Source organism: Panthera uncia, unplaced genomic scaffold, assembly GCF_023721935.1.
Source record: "Panthera uncia isolate 11264 unplaced genomic scaffold, Puncia_PCG_1.0 HiC_scaffold_1273, whole genome shotgun sequence".
NCBI lineage: Eukaryota > Metazoa > Chordata > Mammalia > Carnivora > Felidae > Panthera > Panthera uncia.
This window is the reverse complement of record NW_026057891.1, coordinates 25,907-42,468: the sequence shown is the minus strand read 5'-3', so window position 1 is coordinate 42,468 and position 16,562 is coordinate 25,907. Positions and strand designations below refer to the sequence as shown.

General features: G+C 40.8%; 1 protein-coding gene across 1 annotated transcript in view; it reads right to left on the bottom strand.

The window, feature by feature from the left end:
- Window positions 1-7,510, bottom strand: part of LOC125916866 (chromodomain Y-like protein) — an 82,807-nt gene extending 75,297 nt beyond the window's left edge. Inside the window, 3 exon segments of the mRNA XM_049623124.1 lie at window positions 2,572-2,941; window positions 2,943-3,239; window positions 7,190-7,510. Coding sequence (XP_049479081.1) covers window positions 2,572-2,941; window positions 2,943-3,239; window positions 7,190-7,201 — 679 coding nt within the window. The 5' untranslated portion in view covers window positions 7,202-7,510.
- Window positions 7,511-16,562: the final 9,052 nt, after the last annotated feature.

Sequence of the window (16,562 nt, the reverse complement as noted above, 5' to 3'; positions counted from 1 at the left end):
TGGAAATACAGTGTTACTCCCGTCCCAATCAACCTGCCTACCTTCACAGAACAAGATAAAATAATTTGAGATTTTATGCTTACATATCCGTGGTGGTTTTAACCAAAGCCACCTTTATGGACATTTAAAAATTTTTTGACATGGGAATAGTAATAAAAAAGGAAGTCACTAACTCCTTATTTAAACTGAACCCAATATCCTCGTTTTATACAAAACTGAAGGCTTTGCTGAGGGGAGCCAAGCTTGCGTAACTGTGGTAAAAACAGAACGTGGAAACTTAAAGGGTCAAAAAAGTTTTGAAAATCACGCCCCATCACCCATAAAAATGAATGTACACACAACTTTTGTGGATAAAGGGGAACCACAGATCTTCTAAAGTCTTTTGTATCCCTTTACTTTCCAAAAATACTGCCCTAGGACTGTGACTTCCTAGAGCAAGACTTAGCAAACTTTTTCTGTAAAGAGCCAGACTGTCAATTTTTTCAGCTTTGCAGGCCATACAGTCTCTGTCATAACGATTCAACTCTGTCCTTGACCATAAGTGCCACAGACCATAAGTGAATGAATGAAATGTGGCTGTGTTCCAATAAAACTTTATTTATGGACACAAAAATTTTGATTTCTTATGTTTTCACATGGCATTAAATATTATTCCTCTTGATTTTCCCAAACATTAGAAAGTGTAAAAACCATTCTTAGCTTGCAGGCCATATGGAAAAGGCAAGTGGGCTGGTTGCCAAGCCCTGCCCTTATCTGCTAGATAAGAGCCCAGCAGAGTGCTTGGCCCTGAGTAATCAATAGAGAAGTCTATGTTCCCGGTCTAGTGGAGGCAGCAAGAAATGGAGAGAACACAGGAGTAGGAATTAAGAAACATGTTCTGATTCTATCTCTGCCTTCAGTTCTCTCTGAACATCACAATCTCCTTGGACTCAGCTCCCCTCTCTGTGACAAGCAGCATGCAATCAGATGGCTGATAAAGTCTCTTCTGCTTCTGAACCTCTACGATCCTTCATTTACAACAACGTAAAAGAAAACTGGGTCTACGAGCAAGGCCAACAGTTCAGGAAGTCAGCTCGGTAAATAAGCTCATACAAGTTCCAGGCGAGGGCAAAACTCCTGGAGTAAGGAAGAAAAGCAGCATTTGGGTAAAGTGTGTTATCTGAAAGACACTAGCAAGATGGCAATTTACTGCCCCAAGGGAACCCCTGGATTTCCGTTTCCTCATTGCTACACAAACGTCTAAGCCAAAACTTTTTGATGCACCACAGCAAGATGGTTAGAGTGCCATCTCAGGTGAGCATTTCTCTTTGGAGGGAAATAAGCTTCCCTCTCGCTTTCTTTCATTCTACTAAGGGTGAGTTGGGGGAGACAGGCAGATAGACATGATCACAGTTCTGCTACACAGAGGGTGCGGGCAGCATAGGAGACCAGAGGACACAAAAGCAGGTGGGCCCTGCATCAGAGGCGTAGTGGGAGGTCCCGGGGTGACTGAGGAGCAGGGGAGGCATGATGCTCCTGGCAGAGGACAGCAGGAGTGCCGACGTGGAGAGAGGGAGCTGAGAGGGCAGTGCGGGCCAAGCAGAGACTCAGGAGCATGCTTGCGAACTACAGCAACGGTGGTACGGTCAGACTGGTGGCGGGGATGCTCCTCCCATCCAATAATTATAGAAAATGGATGGGAACTGTCAAAAGGCAGGAAGCAGGGAGACCTGTGAGAAAGCTACGGCAGGTAAGAAGTGACCAGGGCCCCAAGTAAGGGAAAGCTAGTGGGGCTTACAGTAGAGAAATCCGTAACAGAATTCTATAATGATGGGTGGCTAGATGAGGCATGGGGGAAGCAAAGGGGATGGAAGCTGTCCGTGATAATCCCACCTGCACTATCTGAGAAGCTGGGGAGGCCATGGTTCAACCAACTAAGCTGCAGAATCCAAGAGCAGGAGTGGAAACAAAACAGGAAATACCACCCCAATTGAACAGACTCCTATTCTGTAAAAGGGACAGTGGGATCCGAACAGTTGACCATTACAGAGAACAAAAGCCCAAATCCTGAAGGTACATTGTACTTCCACTGAAAGAAATTGCTGGTTATGTAGATGGGTTAGCAAAATAAGGATCATGACATCTAAGGATCATGACCCAATACAGGTCACACTCAGAAAATTCAGACGGACCCTGAACATGAGACTCAGTGTCTGAGATGCATAAATGTTCACAAACAAACTTGTTATAAAGGAAAACTACCGAGCATAACCGATTTAGAGCAAGACGCCTTTTAAATGGTGGTACGGTTTGTGGATGCACACTGAACGCATAGCGAGAGCTGATTTAAAACATAAATGCTAAAGGCTTCAAGTGAGGAAAGAGGCTGTGGCACCTCTCACAGTTCCAGTGCATGTCTGTTAGAAACAGACTGCAGGTTCCCCAGATTTTCATCGGCCTGCTCTCCGGACCAGGACCAGCATGTATGGAAGGAGCACCTACACACCTTGAAAAAGTCACCAGCATGCTGAGTAACAGCCCGTGGCCATCGACAGGGACGCTGCCCACTGAGCAGCTCACCTGGACACTCACCTTTTCCGTTAACAGCTAATCCCGTGGCCATGGCCGCAGTCACAGGGCCAGACACCTGAGGCACTAATGGATGTATTCGTGGCCTGCTCCCCATTCTAGCTCGCTCTGCACCAGGGCCCAGTAAAGCTCCGACTGGCTTTTCGGCGGCCACTTCTGGTGCTACTGTGTCCTCCTGACCCTGTTCGACGGGGTCCAGTTTCTCAGGGCTCTCATTCTGAAAGCCGTCCACTGCGGTCCTGCTCTTAATGGGGCTCTTAGGCACAAGTATCTTTATACCTGATTTTGCCAGGTCCATATTCTTCCGGTTTGAGAGAGATGGAGCTGTGTTTCTCCTGAACTTCTGACTGGCAGCAAACAGCTGACTGTTTTTTGGACTCGTGGTCTTTGCCAATCACTAGTGACTTAGGAGAGGTCTTGGAAAAGTTGCTGTTGGTGGATCTGGAGATCTGTTTCCTGGCATTGTTTGGAGAGGTCCTGTTTGTTCTGGGTAGTGTGCTTTCTTTCTGCTTTTCAGTGTGGCGTCTGTTAAAATCGTGGATGTACTCCTCACAGTTCACAAGGTGCTGCTCTGGTTCCCAGGTGTCATCCTCACTGTCATAGCCTTTCCACCGAACCAGATATTCTGTCTTCCCTTTTTTATTTTTCCTTTTGTCAACAATCCTTTCAACCTGTTTGTCAATAGAAAAGAAAGAAGTGTAAACATAACATCTGAAAAAAAGCACAGAGTTAATAAGGAAGCATCAAAAACAATAAAAAACACAACAGATAAGGAAAACAACCTTCTCTTCCCCATGCCGAACCATCTGAAAATCAGGAACAGAACATTTGGGATTTTAGCAGTTTTGCTAAAATCGAGTCAGACAAAATGCTAAAACTTTATGCCCAGAATATATTGAGGTACATTAGGTAGCTTATTTTTCTGTGATTCAAAGGGGGCTCTTTTAAAAATTTTTACATGAAACCTGGACCACCTGAGTTGGTTTTCAGTTATAACTGGCACAGGATTTGTCACCTACAGCCTTCTGCCTGGTCATCCTTAGGGTACCGATGGCAGACACTCACACACTAGCTTGGCTGTGCTAAATGCAGGTAGCTACCAAGGGCCCAGGGCTGAGGAAACACAGTCAGCATTGGAAGCAGCATTAGAAGCACTTGGTTAAAACTGAAAAAAAGGTCAACAGACAATGTGATGCTCTATCAGTAACAAAACGGTCTGGAACAGTCAGTTATTTACTTTCAAATTTTGGTTTGAACTAATTTTATGCTAACACCTTCAAAGGAAAATGCTGTTAATCCTGGAATTTGATGGTCAATACATCTCATATCTTTTTTTCTTTTATTTATATTTTTTATTTTTTTTGGGGGGGGGTTGGTAGCACACAAGCATGAATGAGGGAGAGGGAGATAGAGAATCTTAAGCAGGCTCCACACTCAGCATGGAGCCCAATGTGGGGCTCGATCTCATGACCCTGGGATCATGACCTGAGCCGAAATTGAGTTGGACGCTCAACCGACCAAGCCACTCAGCACCCCAATACATCCATATCTAGCTTATGAATTCACACAAATTTATGAATCTGCCTTGAAAGACAGTTATTATTATTGTAACCAATTCTACTACCTTAACATTCTTTATTTTAATTTAATTAATTTTGTTTTGATTTGTTTTAGAAAGACAGCATGTGTGAGCAAGTGGGGAAGGGGTAGAGGGAATTAGAGAGAATTTTAAGCAGGCTCCACTCAGCATGGACCTCACTGCGGGGCTTGATTTCACAACCCTGGTATCATGACTTGAGCTGAACGCTCAAGTGACTGAGCCACCCAGGTGCCTCAGTACCTTAACATTCTTAAGTATAAATGGGTGATCTTCTATGACTTGCATAAATGAATATATTTGACATAATATCTCCCATGTTATTGAGGAAACACTGAGAATATGTTGTAATCTCTCTAGTTAGCATAAAAACCATCAGCCTGCTTCCCCAGTGGCAGCACACATCTTTGTACCTTGTAGGGAGAGGCCTACAGCCATAGAGCAGCTCTTTAATTAAGGATGCAAAATCTAAGCCCATCAATTACCAAGAACATCAATAAATTTCTGGCAAAGTTACAGGTCAGGTCAGATGACTCAAAGGTATATTTAGTTCTCCAACATTCCAAAATAACAGAGGCTAATTTGGAGTACCACTATAGACACTTTTGGAGAATGGGAGAGTACCTTACCCATCATTCCCCCTACTCTTAAACTCCCCCCCCCCCCCCAAAGAACTCTCCAATGTCTACCTGGGATATACGGAATTAAAACACCTAACTACAGAAAAGCCTAAAATTAAATACACATTATTGCTTCTGTGAAAAAAGGATTAAAAAAGAAAGGACTTGTTTCAGCAGGTGGCAGATTTCATGCCTAACAAATCTCCTCAGAGATAACTAATCATCTCTGTAGATTATTAACTAATAACTAATGTCCGATCTGCATATGTAAGTCCACACAGTCCACAAGATAGCATGGAAAGCTTTGAAAGTAATTCTCTTCCTGCTCCTTTGCTTGCCGAAAGTTATGTATAAAGGCTTAAGTACTTCCATATAAGTAAAAGACACATTTCTGGAAAATTCTACACAAATCAATTTCACAGCAGAAATAGCTTAAAAGTTTTTAAGACAAGGGGTAAAGAGATTGTCTCTTAAGAGAAAACTACATTTTAATACTTATTTTCTTTAAGTCAATTTCCGTCCCAGAAGCATGAAGTACAGCTGACCCTTGAACAACACAGGAGTTAGGGGCACTGACCCCCCGTCTCTAAGGCAGCAAAAAATCTGCATATAATGTTTGGCTCTTCAGAAAGTTAACTACTCATAGCCTACTGATGATTGGCAGGCTTACCAGTAACATATACTGCCGATTAACACATACTCTGTGTGTGCATTCTGCACCCTATTCTTACAATAAACCAGAGAAGAGTTAAGAAAGTTAAGAAGAGAGTTAAGAAAAGAGAGTGTTAAGAAAGTCCTAAGAACAAGAAAATACACTACAGTTCTGTATTTATTGGGAAAAATCTGCACGCAGTTCAAAGCCATGTCGTTCAAGGGTCAAGTGTCCATTACACCAGAGCAGCCCCTTTTCCTTAAAGCTGAAGGGGCGGGGGGGGGGGGGGTAGTGATGCAGGATGAGACTCCTGCCCCTCCTCTCCTTGCATCCCTGGTGTTTCCTCTCTAGGGCCGCAATCGAGCCTGTGCTTGCCAGTCCCCCACCGGCCTGCCCCCCTCCCAGTGGCTGCAGTGCTGAATGTGCTGTTTCAAGTATACTCAGTGGCCGGACTTTGTTTAGACACTGAAGGGAGGCAGTAAGAGGGGGCACGTTAGACTGGGGGATGGCAAACTTCAGGCCCACACAGACCATATGGGCTCCCAACCACTGAACTCTGCTGCCGCAGCACAAAAACAGCCACAAGCAGCATGTAAATGAGGAGACATTAAAAACAAAACAATTCTATTTACGGACACTAAAGTTAGAATTTTGTAATTTTCATGTGTCATGAAATATTAAACTTTTGGTTTTTTTCAACCATTGATACATGTAAAAATGATTCTTCAAGTTAACCTGCCAAGTCATAGTTTGCTGACCCTTATGTTAGACTGTGAGAAAGCCACAGGACATAGGACATTCAGGTTGCAGACTTGCAGTCCTACTAATTCTCACAGGGGAACATGGTTTGCAAACTGACAAGACGTGTGGCTGACAAGGGGCCGGCAACCATGCCTTTTAAGTGGCAGGTCTAGAAGCGTCACTCCGGGCACTAGACTCAGGAGAGGGAGGTTTGGGCCAGTGACCACCACAGTCTTCTAATACCAATCTCACACTAAACTGGGTATGTGACACCTTCTCCTCTTCATTCAGGGACAGATGTCCTTCTTCCCCCTTTGAAAGGTAAAGTCCTGCTGATTCCTAATCTGAGTGGCTAAAATAGTCTCCCACAAAAAGGCATTGCCTGGATATGAAAAAAACTTACTGTAATATTAAGCCTAAGATAATTTCCAGAGTGCTTTTATGGTGGCAAGGGAGGAAAACCTTGATCACAAGAGAAACACATAAATAAACCTTCCTTCAGATTTTCAGTCCCTTCTGTGTGAGTCCTTCCCCTCCCTGCAAACATAACTGTTTCTGAAAACTATTATCAATGAACAGTGTTTCTCACAGTATATGCTCAAGTATCCACTTCTAGTTACAGAATTTCAGTGCAAAGAATTTTATGTAAAACAAACATTACATCAGTATAGAAGTTCTATTATAGATTCTTAAAAACCAAGACAAAATGAAGAAAGGCATGAAAATCGCATCCAAATTACTTAGATTGTTTTGCTATGTTACCCACAATCACATGTGCAGCAAAATTCTGGCAAATCCAAATCACAATAGCCTTCTTTGACTACCTGTGTCATAGTAAACTCACCAAAGTTCTTTCTGTTAGGATTTCCTTCTAAAACTCAACCTAAAAAGCCAAGATGTGACACAAGTAGAGCAAGGCTTTCCTTAACATTACAATGTCCCCTGATGGTTTGCAGAGCAGTGAAATTAACCAAAAAGGATCATTCCAAACACTGAACACACTTTACCTACCTCAGAGCACATCCTGATAGCTGTGGCTCCAGGAATGAGCTGAAATGTGCTACCAGGTTGCAGAAGCCAGAAAAGGATGGACAAAAGGTTCACCAACACAGGAAACAAAAACCCACAGAGAAGTCCAAACTGGTTAAAGAGCTCAGGAAGAGTAGGAAGAAAGAGTAACTGCTGCTGTTACATTTAAATGCCAAATGGCCTAGAAAATGTATCAGGGCAAGGCATGCAAATATATCAGCTTACAAGAAAAGACCTAAGTTGCAAAACAATCACAGTAGGAAAAATTTGGCACATTGTATCATCGTCGACAACCCTGTCAGCAAGATGCTGTTGCTTGCTGATACTTGCCGTGATTCCTCCCAGAACAGTGGAACAGGCTGCCAGGATAACTCTGACACCACAAGAGATGCTGAGAGCTTTTCTCAGGCTTGGGTCTTACACCAAAGGCTGGGAAATTCGAAACAACAGCATCACTATGGAAAAAATGAATAAACAAAACCCCTGCTTTTATCAAAGAGTTCTAGTGGGCCTTTGAAAAGCAACGGCTTTTTATTTTTTCTTCTCTTCACATTTTTATTTAAATTTAAGTTCTAGTTAGTTGACATACAGTGCAATATTAGCAACAGCTCTTTAAATGAGGGAGAGGAGTGTCTCAGCAGCCATTTGAAAAGTTGTGTTTACTATTAAGAATAGGAAAAGTTGCCTGAATTACTAAGAACATTTGCTAACTATTAAAAACACAAGCAGACAGTTCCACTGCCAGAAATAAAGGAATAATATAAACATAAATATTTGAAAAACACTGTAAAGAAACCAAAAGCCGGTAGAAACTGAGGGGATGGGACCCTTCAAACAAGAGAAGCCAAGGGCTTCTGCACTCCCCAGGCGGCTGGCAGGCCTCAGGCAGAAAGTGCAGTCTTCCAGGCTTTGACGTCAGAGGGCAGAGTCAGGGATTGACAGAGAGATCACAGACAGGAGGGCCCCACAGAAGGGGGAGCCCCCCAAACAACTTTATAACCCCCCTCAAATCCCAGGCGTGCTCCTGGACTACCATACCAGGCTCGTGGAGAGCAACAATTGGTGTGTTGGAGGCGCTGGGTTTGGGGATTCACTGGGAGAACTCCCAGGACTCAGCGTGCAGTCTCTCTCACGGCTGTGGCTTAATACAGCGGGAGGACACTAAGCACAATGAGCAAAGGGAAAAGTGTGTGCAGGCAAGTCTGAGAGAAACCAAACACAAGCCTGCAAGGTCCTCTCCCAGGGGACTCTGACAGGATGAGCTCCGTTCCTCCAGCCACAAGATGTCATAGCACATGCAAAATGCTGTCTACCAGAGAAGCTCATTAAGGACTTCCTGCCTGGGATTTTTCATTGGGGGCTGGCCACAGAGGCATCCTCTGCCTAGCATGTATCAAAATTCCAGATTCTTGAAGGAAAGCAGTGTTCAGCATAAACCATACCAATGAACACCATAGTCAAACCTAAACGAACCAAGATAAGGACACCACCAGCCAGCCAGTGAGTAGAGGACAGGAGACATTACAGACAGGACCACAACAATGGGGGCCAGGAGGCAAAGCACTGAAGGGAAAATCCTGTTAACTTAGAATTCTAGATCTAAAAAAATATGCTTCAAAAGCAAACGTAGAGTTCCCTTTCTGGGATAGCAGAATAAATAAGTAGCTCTGTAAACACCCTCTCCAACCAAATAAGCAAAGCTCGTGAACACTACTATAAAAAAAGAAAAAAGAAAGAAAAAAAAATCACAAAATCCTAAAGTCTCTGGAAATTGTCCTAAAGCCATGGAGCAAATGGAGGAACACTTATTCAACTAAATCTACTAACTAATAAGAACAGAGAAAGTTTATGACATGTGAGACATGACCCACCTCCTTCCCCATCTACCTTCCAGTTCAGTGTGACAGGAGCTCACTGGGAGCTCTGGGAGACCAAGAATACAGGCTCTCTCTCCCTCTTAGCTCCCAGTCAAGGCTTATCATGTCACTAGGAGAGACAGGCCACCAGCATTTCTCCTCTCCCGAAGGAGAAGGGGTAAAGACCCCTGATGAGTATGACTGAGTATGACTGACAGGTCAGGGACTCATTTCCTCTACCTTACCCCCTATTCATAAGGAGGCTCTACCCCAGGAGTAACAGGGCAAAACTACTGGGGACTTTGACCAATTTTGCCCCAAGTCACTCTGAGGGGAGAGGCTCTATATTGGGAGAAGCAACCTGAGAAGACCAGAGGCTACCACTCTACCCAGCAGCCAGACAGGTGGTTCAGAGACTTTGCCCTGAGGGGAGAGGTGATCCATAGGAGAGCTGTTCCCCAAAACAACTGACTTTGTTTGAAACAGAGTATGGGTACATTTGAACCCAAGGATGCTCTTGAAAATGATAATGCAAAGCAACAAGCTAAACTATAACTCCCCTAGTCACCAGAGAAATCCAGCTAAGAGCCCTCCCAGGAGAAGAACAAATCTCAAAGACTGGCCTCAAAAACTATACCTGCCAAATTTAATTGGATCAGACTACTGAACAATTAATGCACCAGGCACTGTAAAAAAACAATAGACAGACCAGCCAGTAATCAGTGGAGTCTATCATGCTAGGTCTAATACCAAATAAAGCTAGCAGCTTGGAGAATCAGGGAAGGAGACAGCCAGAGAGCCCCACTAAACCCATGTTATCCCAGGACAACTATGCACTTGCCCAAGACTGTACCTGCTGGGGAGTCCTATTGAAGACTTCAGAGTAGGGGTAACAGATTTCACTAAAACAGTCTAGTCAAGTCACAAAACAACCAAGCAAATAGCAACAACAAGAAGTCTCGGGGCGAGGGGGGAGAGGAACCAGCATTCAGAACTGCCATTATATAACCTAAAATGTCCATTTTTCAAAAAAAAAAAAAAATTACAAAACATGAAAAGACAAAAGCACCAGTGAGGCATACATAGGGGGAAAACAGACAACAGGAACTACTCATGAGAGGGAGGGATGGCAGGTATAGTGAACAAAGACTTCAAATAAAGGCACCATGCTTAAGGAAGTCAAATGAAGACAATATTACCTCAAAGAGTATCATTAATGAACCAGAACTGCAAAAAGAACCAAAGGGAAATTCTGGAGTTGCACTGTACAACAACTAAAAGGAAAAACTTTTTAATTATGGGTGCTCAACAGCTTTGAATTGGCAGAAGAATCAATCAAGTGGGAAAAAAAGACGGATAGACATTACGCGATACAAAGACCAGAGAGAAAATAGAATGAAGAAAACAGAACCACAGAGAAATGTGAGACACGCATATGTACACCAATATATGTGCAATGGGATACAAGGAGAGGAGCAGAAAAATACTTGAAAAAATGGCTGAGAACTTCTCAAGTTTATTGAAAAACACTAACCTACACAACCAGGAACCTCAACAAACTCCAAGGAGGATAAAAGCAGAGATCCATAAATACATAGCATGGTCAAAATACCCAAGTCAAGCAAAGAGAAAATCTGGAAGCAGCAAGAGGAAAATAACTCCTCAGTTACAAGGGAATTGTAACAAGATTAACTTATCAGAAATAATGGAGGCAAAAGGCAGTGGGAAAACATTCAAGGTACTAAAAAGAAAACAAGGTCAAGAAACCTATATCCAGCAACACTATCTTTCAAAAATGAAAACAGAAAAGGGTACATACTGTGTGATTCTGACATACCACATTCTGGAAAAGGTAAAACTACACAGATTATAAAAAGATCAGGGTTTGTCAGAGTTAGTGTGGAAGAAGGGATGAACAGGTCACAGAGGACTTTTAGAGCACTGAAATTATTCTCTATCATACTTTAATGGTGGGTGAAATGTCATTACAGATTTGTCAAAACCCACAGAATGTATGATACCAAGAGTGAACCCTAATGTAAACTATGGACTTTGTGTGATATGAATTGTTGCTGTAGGTTCATCAATTGTAACAAATGCGCCACTGTGCTCCAGGATGTCCATGATGGTGGGGGAGGTTGTTCCTGCTAGGGGCAGGAAGTAGATGGGAACACTCTGTTCTCTTCCTGCTCAATTTTGCTGTGAATCTTAAAACCGCTCTAAAAAATAAGTCTATAAACCACCTCCTCCCCACAAAATGAAAACAAAATAAAGATACTTCCAGATAAATAAAAACAAAATTTGTCACTAGCAGACCTGCTTTACAAAAAAATACCTAAGGAAGTTCTTCAGGCTGTAAGCAGATAAACCAGAATTCAAACACAAAAAAACTGAAGAGGGCTGGTAAAGATAATTATATAATTCTAAAAGTTTAAAAGGAATGTCTTTCTTCATTCTTCTGACTTAAAAAGCAATTGTATAAGACAATACACATGCAGTTGTATTGTTGGATATGTTAACATATAGAAATATACAACAGTTACAAGCATACCTAATAACAAAGCCAACAAAATACCCGAAGTTAAACTGACAAGAGTGAAACAAGAAATGACAATTTAATAATAAGAGTTGGAAAGACTTCAATTCCCACATTAAATAATGGGTAAATAGAAGATCAACAAGGAAACAGAAGTCCTAAACACTACCATATATAAACTACATCTAGCAGACATCCAGGGAATGCTCTACCCAACAACAGCATACAATTCTTCTCAAGCACACATGGAACATACCCCAGCATGGACCATATGCTAGCTCATACCATGAGCCTCAGTAAATTAGAAGGGAAAGAAAACATACAAAGTATTATGGTCAATAAAATGGAGTGAAAATGAAAATTAACAGAAACATTTGAGAAATTCACCACTGTGGGACAACAAAGAAATCACAAGGGAAATCAGAAAATACCTCAAGATAAATTAAGACAAAAACACAACATACAGTGATAAGAGGAAAATTTACAGTTGTAAATGCCTACACTGAAAACGAAGAAAAATTTCAAATCAATAACCTAGCCATCCACCTTTAGACACTGGAAAAAGAGCAGAGCAAACCAAACCCGAAGCATGCAAAAGGAAGGAAATAAGTACTGAAGTGCAAGTTCATGGAACAAAGAACAGAAAGGCAATATTAAAAAAACCCAACAAAACCAAGTTTCCTTGAAAAGATCAACAAAACTGACCAAACTTAAGTTATACTAATCAAGAAAAAGAGAATGCTCAAATTACTAAAATCAGGAATGAAAGAAGGAACTACCAATAGGTACAGAAATCAAGATAATTATAATATCATGAACAATGGTATGCCAACAATTTGGATAACAGGATGAAAGGAGCAAATTCCAGGAAAGACAGAAGCTCCTGAAACTGACTTTAAAAATCTGAATAGATTTATAACAAATAAAAAGATTGAATTTGTATAATAGTTTGCAATAAAAAACAAAAACAAACAAAAAACTCCCCACAAAGAAAAGCACAGGACCAGATGACTTCTCTGGTGAATTCCACCAAGTTTTAAAGAAAAGATCAAGACCAATCTTCCAATAATCAGAAGAGAGAACACTTCACAACTCATTCTATGAGTCCAGTATTACCTTGATACCAAAGCCAAGACATAATGAGAAAAGAAAGCTAGAGATATTGGTTTATAAATGTAGACACAAAAATCCTCAGTAAAATATTGGAGAGTTGAATCCAGTAATATGTTACAAAAGATCATGGTAAAGAAGGATTTATCCCAGAAATGTAAGCTTGATTTACCATCTGAAAATCAGTTAATTAATGTAAATATTGTATTATGTATTATTGTATCAATGTATTGATAATACATATCAACACAATAAAGAGGAAAAAAATCACATCTCACTTCAATAGATGCAGAAAAAGCACTTGAGAAAATTCAATACCTCCTCACAACAAACACTCAAGAAACCAGAAACAGCAGAAACTTCCTTCACCTGATAAAAGGCATCTACAAAAACCACAAAATACACACAGCTAACATCTAACATCACAGCTAACATCACATACAGTGGTAGTAGAAGGCTGAGTGCCTTCCCCATGAAGATCAAAAACAAGACAAGAAGGTCTGTTCTTGCCACTTCTATGTGACACTGTACTAGGGTTCTAGCTAGTTAATTAGGCAAGAAATAAAAAAGCACCCAGACTTAAAAGGAAGAAGTAAAATTATCTCTATTTGCAAATGATGTGGTCTATATGGAATAATGTTAAGGAGTCCAATAAAAACTATTAGAACAAACGAGTTCAGCAAGATCACAGGATACAAAATCAATATACAAATATAAATTGTATACAGTACTTTGAGTCCACTGTATATAGCAGCAACGATCAAACCAAATATGATAAAGAAAACAGGTCCATTTACCATAGCATCAAAAAGTAAAAATACTTAGGAATAAATTTAACAAAAAAGATCCAAGGCTATTACACAGAAATATTCAGTTTAGAAAACACTGTTGAAAGAAATTAAAGACCTAACTGAATGGCAAGAAATTGCATGTTCATGGATCAGGATACATGACAACAGTATTATTACTGTATTTCCCAAAGTGACCTAACGATTCAATGCAACCTCTACTAAAATTCCAGCTGATTTCTGTGCAGAAATTGGCATGCTAATCCTAAAATCTATATGGAATTGCAAGAGACTTAGAATAGCCCTTCAAAAGGAAGAACAACAATCTTAAAACAAGAACAACAGGGGGTGTCTGGGTGGCTCAGTTGGTTAAGTGACAGACTTCAGCTCAGGTCATGATCTCGCGGTTCGTGAGTTGAAGCCCCACGTCGGGCTCTGTGCTGACAGCTTGGAGCCTGGAGCCTGCTTTGGATTCTGTGTCTCTCTCTCTCTCTGCCCCTCCCCCACTCATGCTCTGTCTCTTTCCTTCAAAAATAAATAGACATTAAAGAAATTAAACAACAACAACAAAGTTAGACTCACACTTCTGGATGTCAAAACTTATTACAAATTTATAATAATCAAAATAGTGTGAAACTTGCATACAGACAGACATCGAGACCAGTGGAACAGAAAAGAACCAGAAATGAACTCTTATATGTAGGATTAAATGGTTTCCTACAAGGATGCCAAGACTATTCAATGAAGGGAAAGAACTTTGTGGATCTTCAACAAATAATGCTGGGTAACTAGATATCCACATGCAAAAGATCAAGTTGGACTCCTACCTCACATCATATAAAAAATTTAATTCAAATGGATCAAAGATCTATATAGGAGTTACAATTATTAAACGCTTATTCTAAGAGTTTACTTGGTGTAAGTAAATGTAGATTTACATTGGTGTAAATCATTGTGCTCCTAGATTAGGCAATGGTTTCTGAGGACACTAAAGGCAAAAGAAATGAAAGAATAAACTGGACATGAAAATGAAACACTTGTGTATTTCAAAGGATACCACCAAGTAAGTAAAAAGAAAACCCACAGAATGGAAGAAAAGTTTTGCAAACTATACCTGGTAAGAGACTTGTATCGAGAATACAAAAGGTCTTATAGCTCAGTACAATAAAAAGATAAGCTTGTTTAACAATGGCAAAGGACCTGAATAGATATTTCTCCAAAGAAGATATACAAATGGCCAATAAGCACATGAAAAGATGTTCAACACCATTAGCCATCAGGGAAATGCGTGTCATAACCACAATAAGATACCACTTCATACCCACTAAGGGTGGCTACATAAAAAAGGTAAGTGTTATCAAGTATGTAGAGGAAATGAAACTCATATGCTGCATGTGGGGATATAAAACGTTGCAGCCATTTTGTAAAAACAATGTGTCAGATCCTACAAAAGCTAAATACAGAGTTACCACATGACCCACCAATTCCACTTTTAGGTGTCTACCCAAGAGAAAGACAACTTTTGTCCCCAACAAAACTTGTATGTAAATGTTTATAGCATAAACAACCCAAAAGTTCATTAACTCATTAGTGGATAAACCAAATAGTATATATATATATGTTTATATGAGGGAATATTACTCAGGTATAAAAATAAATAAAGTACTTATCACATACTACAATATGGATGAACCTTGAAAACATTAAGTCAAAGAAGCCAGTCACAAAAGACCGTATATGATTCCATACCTAAGAAGTGTCCAGAACAGATGACTTTATAGAGACAGAAAACAAATTGTGATTGCTTAGGACAGGAGTGGATGGCAGGGGGTGGGGTGGGGGCAACGGTGGACAGAGAAGCCACGGAGGTGGGGATAGAAGCAGGCGATAGCTAACAGACATGGGTTTCTTTCTGAAGAGATGAACATTTCTAAAATTGACTCTGGTGATGGATGCAACACTGTATAAACAAGAAGCCACCACACTGTACAATTTAAATAGGTGAACTGTTTGGTACATGAATTAAACTCGTAAAAGCCGCTTAAAGAAAGGCAGACATTTTAAGATAATTTCAGAGAAACAAGAGCTGGAGGAATTTTTTGCAACAGATCTCCAATAACCAAGAAGAATTTTTACCTGAAATTTTACCTATCTGCAACCTGCCAAGTTAGCTTTTGACATTTTCATGGATGCTGGTATAACACAAGATTCATCAGAGAAGAAATAAGTACATTATTAGTCAGAGCAGCAGCAACTGTCAGAATATCAGCATTTGCTTGCACCAGTTACCTGAGTCCCAATTCCTACAGGACAACATAAAGAGGGCCAGGTGACAAATGCTCATCCAGTGGGCTGCAAGACAGGAGAGAGCAATTCTCAGCTTGGGGAACCAAAATCTTTCTAATAGTCAGTTGGAATGCCTGGCCTATCTTGATCATCCCAAGCTGTAAGCAAATCTACCCTAATGTATGAAGGGAGACACTATCTTTGTCTCCAAGACTGTTTGCTATACCAACATTATTGAAAAGATCATCCAGAACAAATGCACGGTCTCTGTTCCCAAGACATATGGAAATATAAGACACCCTAGAGAATTGTCCCCCAACAGTATCACCCTGTACATTCAGGGTGTCGTGGCTTCTGGAAAATTTTCCTGAGTATACCACTCCATCAGCTGCTGTGATCAATCTGACCATTAGAGGCCAGGACCAAATCCATTCAATTTGTCTTATACAACATTTAATTAAAGCTATTATCCACAGGACTCTAAGAATCAAAATGAGTTACCCTGCAGTCCTGTCTTTAACCATGCCTTCAGTGTCCTGGACCCAGCTAGCTGAACAAATCCCATAAACTATCAGGATCTATCTCAGAAAGCCAGATGGCTTTTTCCTTAAGTTTCTGAATTGATTTTTCCTCTTGCTCTGGGGCATTAATACAGGTATAACAGAATGCACAGTAATTGCATGAGCTCTGTCTTAGCCTACAAGGAGGAAATCCAGAGCAATTCTAGCATATACACAACCCTGGCCAGTGAGTTGAGGCTGGCTTGAATATCTCCCAGG